The following is a 6,781-nucleotide window of genomic DNA, read 5'->3' as shown; positions in this document are numbered from 1 at the left end:
ACAAACCCCCATACCCTCACACCCCCATACTCACATGCCCACAGGCCTCTACAAACCCCAAATTCACCCACATCCCCCCACAATATAGAAGAGCAAGACTTCATTTTGAGGTATTATGTAATTACCTCTATACATGCAATGCAAATACACAAAATCAGAACAAAAATATATTTTTTAAATAAAATTAAAATATGTTATTGTCAATGTTCAATTTTTAGTATATAAATTGTTGGTTTTCTTCTGGTTCCAAGATGGCAAACCCCCTTCCCAAAAGAAGTACTTCTGAGGGCAAGTGGTGAGACTTCTGGTGGCAACAATCAGTAGTTAGGGAGCTGGACTTCCGGTCCCAAGATGGTGACCAGAGGGTGGGCCACCTGTCAAGGGGCAGGGCTACCCTTGCAGCCTATGACAGCTCATCAAAACTCATTAAGCGGCCCTCCAGCCAAAATAATTGCCCATCCCCTGGTCTAGCATTTACGGTTTTTTTCTTTTTTTCTTACATAAAAAGTCAGACATTTACATTTAGGGTGAGAATACAATGCCTTACCATCCCTAAATTAAAGCCAGCTGTGGTCTAAACCTAGCCAAGCCTAAGTGGTATAGTACCTCTTGTTAGTTCAGAAGTAGCGATGCCTAAATACAGAGGCAGCCAGATCTAAACTCTACCAGGCATGGTTCAGGATATGCACGTAACTCAAGGGTGTCAAACATACGACCCATGAAACTGTTCCATCTGGCCCACCAGCAGGCTACTGGATACTGAAACTAGTTGGGGAGGGAGCATGGTCTGCCAGCAGAATTCAGGGCCCCTGGACCCTGATAGATACAACCATTAGTGGCAGCTCCCCTGACCCTCACCCAAACACAGTCCCACTGGCTGTTGTTGGTCCTCAAGCCACAGCTTTGTAAAAGTCTCCAACTGTTGTGCTAAATGCATCACAGAACTCAGAGCAGGTCCATACGGAGAACTTTATTTTAGCACTATGGCTGCAGCTAGCGTTAAAGCAAACTGGCGCTGGTACAGTGGTGAGAGATTTTTTTTCCCAAAAAAAACTTAATGTAGTTCTTGTAGAGCAATCATGCTTAGCCCTTAAAAGGTAAAAGGTGCTCAGTACAGCACAACCATCAGAATTCTTTGCATGTAAACTGGTCACCATAGCTCTTTCTTTAGGCATACCCATCAACTATTCAATAGGAAAGATGGGAGTTATAATAAGGGAATTAGAAGGATGGTGTTTAGGCAGAGGGGGAAAAGTAGATACACCCATATTTTTGTTTAAGGGTATGCAAAGACCCTCTCTTACTGTGCCCCCACCCTCCCCAGCTGAATGGGAATTCAACTCCTATACTCCAAAACAAGTTGTCCAACTTGTGGCCCCCAAGGGGTTAAGTTACAGCCTGGGGGCTCCTGCCTGGCCACAATTCTCACCAGTGTTCCTGCTGCTGCCAGGAGGGGGGTCCAGTCCAGTCCAGGTGGCCTGCAGGGCTGGAAGGGCCACACCCTGCATGGTTCGGGGGCCCAGAGGGCTGTGCACCATGTGGCCCTGGGTCCCTTAGAAGCTGGACAGCCCTGCTTTGGAAGAGTTCCTGAACATAGGCCCATGTTGCAAAACAATTCCTTTCCAACTTAAGATACTGCACAAGGTATGTAAGGGAGTTTAAACATCTTCCACTGAAGTATTTGGAACTAGCCACTACTACAGGCAAAAGTACAAGACTAGATCATATCATTCAGTCTGGCTATTCCTATATGAACCCTATTCTCAGGAAGTAGGAAAAAGAGCCTACTAATATGCACTTGACAAGATTAAGAGATTCGGGGGATAATGTTTATCTACATTCCACATGAAAATGTTCAAGCAAATTAATACCTCTAACATCCGCATGAGAATATCTCTGCCATTGCCATTTTCCTGTTCACTTTTGGAACGGATACAGTCTACCAGGTTCAGCAGAAGCTTGCAAGACATTGTCTGGATACTGCTAGGTAATGATTCATCATCTATGTTCTTGGCAAACAGCTGGACAGCAAGGGAGAGATCATTCAGTGGTAAATGTTGACGGACATGATGTACCAGGTCTGCAAGAGTACTGTATGCAAGAGGTCTAAAATAAAAAGAGCAAATATCATATGGATTATATAGCTATTATCTGCCATTATTCTGATATTATATCTATAAAAAGCTATTTTAAAAAGGTATTAAAATTCTAATCACAAGTGAATAGTCACACTTAAAACTGTGTTTTAACCCACCCATATATATACAAAGGTATAAACTTCATATACATTTTACACATAGGAGAAGAGTATAAAGAACTTATTTACACCTAATATTCCTTCCCCAAGTTTTATTTCTCCTCTTTACAACCTAGTTACCAACAGGCATGTTCTTCAAATGCACACTTACATGAACCTTTTGTAATTCCCAAACTTAAAAAAGTTTATACACATAAATATGTTTATTCTGCATACCATATGCCCACAGGAACAATTTAAGGGCACAACAGCTGCATCTGTTGTGCTATAACATTTGTGGGGGTTTTTCCCCAGCAAAAAAGGTTATAGATTTGCAAATGTGAGTTTGTATTTTAACAAAAAACAGAGGTTTCATTCAACTACGTTTAAAAAAATAGTAGCTTGTCTGGCAATAACACTTGTGTGCATCTTGCTACATACAGAACACAGGGTAGAGATGCAAACAGAGATGCATAAAAGTTCATCAACAACAGTTCACTTCATCTGATGCTAACCCAACTATCTCCCTCTTTCCAGCCAAAACAGGAGACTCACACAACAGTATGACACCCCAGTATGCTAACCTACAAAGAAACTTAAACACATAAAACCCTAAATAAAAAATAAATTAAACTTTAAAAAAAATCTAATTTACTTCAGAAATAATTTGCAAACTAAAGTGTTTAAATCACTGAGAGACTATTTGTTTCATAATACTAACATCATCAAGATGAATACATGAAAATTAATTCTTCTTGCATACCTACCAAGACCGAAACTCAATGCCATCATTTGTGCTTAAAAAGGTAGGAAAATCTCTGAACTAAGATCATAGTACATAAAATATTCTCTTTAAAAATGTATTTATAATTTTCAGCTGCACACTGAGTTACCAACTTAAAATTAATGCAAACTTTTCACTTTGCTGCTACCTATCATTTCAGGAATGTGATGCAACTGGTTTAATTTAGGGGTTTTTGTTCGAATGAATGGAAGTGTAAATTTTGCTGAAACCAGAAAAAAATCTTGACCCCCTAATATTCCTTCTTCCCCACAGTAAGTGTGTTTGAAAAGCCCTGCAAGTCAAGGAAATAGAGTTTTTCCCCACGTCTTTCATTTCACTCTCCACTCATACACTTTTGCTCAGAGACCACACAATCATAGATGCATTCATTACAGACTCTGTTAAACACCACTTAAAAAAACCACACAATACTGGCATGCACAGATGCTCCAGTTTTGTTATACCTCAGCGTCTCTCGAGCAGTGTATCCAGAGCCAATTAGTATAGACTCGTCGAATAGTTTGTCCATGCATGGAATAAATTCTATAATGCAAAAAAAGTATAGATATCACCAGAAAGATAAGTAAAACCAAAAACAACTGAGCATTGCGTCATTTAGCTAATATACATACACCATAAATACAATATGTGTAGTCTACTACTCAGCAGCATTCACTTAACTATAAATTCTGCAATCAGTTTCTCCTTTAAACATCATATTTTAGCATGTATTCCAAGCAATAAAATTGGTACAGTGAAAAAAATTGCAGTTGTCAACAGAAAGGCATCTGCTTATAATAAGCAATTCTAAATTGGAAAAAAAAAAAAAAAAAAAAAAAAAAAATCAGGCCCTGTTAAATGAACAAGTGGCATTCAAGGGTGTTACTACACAGTACAACCTTAATTTTTCAATCACCTCTCTCACAAACTACTTATGTATCATGCATCTCAGTCTATTTTGATGTATGACAGGCCAAGATGAACAATTAACGTCTGGACAAAGTCTAGAAACGAAGACAAAGGCAACACAGTAATGGTCAAGAAGAAATAAAACCATTAAGAAGGCTGGTTCACTTAGTGTCCCATTTATGTAAAAACACAGTGAGAAGTCCACTGCTAATCAGAGGGGCAAGTAGGAAGAGCAAGAAAATGTCTATTAGTTAGGAAGGCATGAAGAATACTTGAAGCTAAGGGTGGCAATTTTGAACTGATTCTTAGATGATCAGGGAGCCAAAGGAGTCTGTTTTAATTGGCCATAGATGTGTGCTCATGCATACATGGGGAGGAAAGACAAGTTGCTTGCATTGTTGCAGGACAGCTTAAATCTAAGGAAGACACAGAGTAAACAGATGCAATAATAATTAACACATCTGGAGTGTCCCAATTCCTGAGGTCTTTATAAATCAATGAACTAGCTACTTTATCAGAGGAGACAAATAAGATAAAGAGTTCAAAAACAGCTGAGATTCACTACTGTATAGGAGGAATACAATACCATGGTGGTGGTGACTGACGTGGAAAGAGAAGAGTTTAGTTCAAGGCTAGTACAGAGAGTGGAGCAAACTGAAGATCTGAGCCCAGAAAGAAACAGGATGGGCACGTAAACAGGTCTGACAATAGCACACTTGCTCAAGAGATGCAATTGTCATAAAAGATGGAGCTAAGCAAGGAGAAGAAAATCAAGTCCTATTGTTCAAGGCAGGCACAGAAAGCAGCCAGTATGTAAACTCCATGTCCAATACAATCTTCATGGGTTTTTTCCTTTTCCTTTCTGTTATATTAAAATGTGTAGTAACAAAGTTAAGGTGAAGTATACAGGGTGTACACTAACAAGATTCACTCATGGTTATTAAACATTAAACACACTTCGCTTAAAGATTTAATAGAGGTGCAAGACAAAATTAGGATCTTAGAACTCGGAAAATTGAATCTAAGTTTTATCGTTTTAGTCTTGCAAAATAACAAAGCTGTTTTTATTTTAAAAATGGGAAGCAGCAGAGATAAAAATAATTAAATATGCATGGTCTCTAAATTGCACTTTGATTTTAAAACAGAATTGGAAAAATTGCTTTTAGTCGCAAAACGTTAGCCTGAGACCTGCACACAGAAAGTGAATGCATGTATCCTATTTTCTGGTCAGTTAATTGGTATCACAACAGGTGGGTCACCCCTGTGGACAACAGCAAAGAGTGTGGTGGGGGCAGGAGATAGGAACCCATACAGCAAAGATGAAAACTAAACAACTAAAACTATGAGAAGCAAATTACTCTCAAACAGAGCAATCCAGCCAGAAGACCAATCCTCCCCAGACTGAAAACAGTCACCATGAAAACAGGGATACCAGATTAATCATATGCTTATTTTCCTAAGCACATACAGGTGTACAAGAATAGGCCCTACTATAAAGTACTTATCACTAATAATAAGTAGGCAGTGCACAGGTTTTAAAAATGGAAAGTTCTGCCAAAAATGTCTGTTTTATTCTAAATCACACTCTATGACAGTACAGTTTTCCAGCCTGGGACAAAAGGAAGATATTAAGGGAGGGGGGAGAAACACAACACTACGTTCATCATTTTCTCAGTAACTTTACCACCTGAAGAACAGAGAATACAAAATAGCCCAAGCTAAGTAACTGGGCAAGAATCAATAACAGTTAATGGTTTAAAAAAGAAAACAAAAAGGAAGTGCCAAATTGAGACATCTACAATTTTTAGGCTCATTCTAAAAAAAATTTTAAAATACATACGACTCCTCAAGTCAGTGGTTAGAATGTGCTTAGCAGCTATTAAAAGTTCCTTTCGGAGATGTGCCGTTTCTGCTGGACAATTAGACAATAACTGCAGCATTCCTTTTACCATTTGCTGAGAGTACTTAGCCACCAAATCCTGCAAAGTAAATACATTATATTTGTACTGCACACCATTTTTAAATTTTCTGTATATTTATATAGTAACATAGAGTGTCGCATCTGATGGAAATTCACCGATTTCCCTCTTTCAGATTTAAGAGCTGGCATATGGTTCTAGGGTTACAGAGACTGGACTAAATTTTCTTGCTTAAATTTTTCATGTATAAAACAATTACACTGAGCAGACAAGTGTTCTGGAGGTGCCTTCTGCAGCGGAAATGGATACAGACTTGGATTTAAGTTTACTTTTAAACTCTGACAAAATATATAACTCCAAATAAACTTCTAATTCCAAACTGGTACACAAGTCTCTCCCATTCCTAGCCCCAGATGAACCTTTCCTACTTATTCTCTGGGTGCTGCCCTACAAGAGAACTTATTTTATAAACCAGTGACAAGATCTTTAACACAACCTACCTGGTAAATTCTTATAATGTAAGCCAAGAATGACAATGTTTTAATCTGAGCAGCGATAAAGTCAGCGTACAACTCCTTATTGTAAAGTTTATGTTGCCTGAAATTGAATTGAATAAGGGTTACCAACGATTCATCCTTCTCTTTCTTTATAGTGAGTTTAGAGCTCATGAGAGCTGTCAGACTGTGGCCCGCTTAAGTAGTCAAACCTTTCCCCCTTTGCCTTGCAGGAGGATAAATGCTGCCTGGGAAGCCCCATTCTTAATGGCTCAAGCTCCTTGCCCATTCAAGTCTCAACCTCTCAGGCAACAAGCAGAAACATTAAATATGCAGACCCCTGCATGCACTATGACAGGGATGCCCAACCTGCAGCACCTGTGCCACAACTGGCATGGGCAACCATTGTGTTGCACAGTAGCAGATAGGGCAGGAAGCA

At 38.9% G+C, this 6,781-nt stretch overlaps 1 protein-coding gene across 4 annotated transcripts in view; it reads right to left on the bottom strand.

Moving 5' to 3' along the window:
* Positions 1–6,781, bottom strand: part of TRRAP (transformation/transcription domain associated protein) — a 193,842-nt gene that overhangs the window by 168,720 nt on the left and 18,341 nt on the right. For all 4 annotated transcript variants that reach the window (XM_019512890.1, XM_019512892.1, XM_019512891.1 and 1 more), the window contains exons 10-13: positions 6,349–6,445; positions 5,770–5,908; positions 3,485–3,563; positions 1,872–2,106 (exon numbers count right to left, since the gene is read on the bottom strand). In XM_019512890.1, coding sequence (XP_019368435.1) covers positions 1,872–2,106; positions 3,485–3,563; positions 5,770–5,908; positions 6,349–6,445 — 550 coding nt within the window. The remainder of the gene's footprint in view (positions 1–1,871; positions 2,107–3,484; positions 3,564–5,769; positions 5,909–6,348; positions 6,446–6,781) is intronic.

The sequence above is a fragment of the Gavialis gangeticus genome, unplaced genomic scaffold (genome assembly GCF_001723915.1).
Source record: "Gavialis gangeticus isolate Ggan-Ray unplaced genomic scaffold, GavGan_comp1, whole genome shotgun sequence".
Classification (NCBI taxonomy): domain Eukaryota; kingdom Metazoa; phylum Chordata; order Crocodylia; family Gavialidae; genus Gavialis; species Gavialis gangeticus.
The sequence above is the reverse complement of the archived record's forward strand: the minus strand, read 5'-3'. Positions and strand labels throughout refer to the sequence as shown.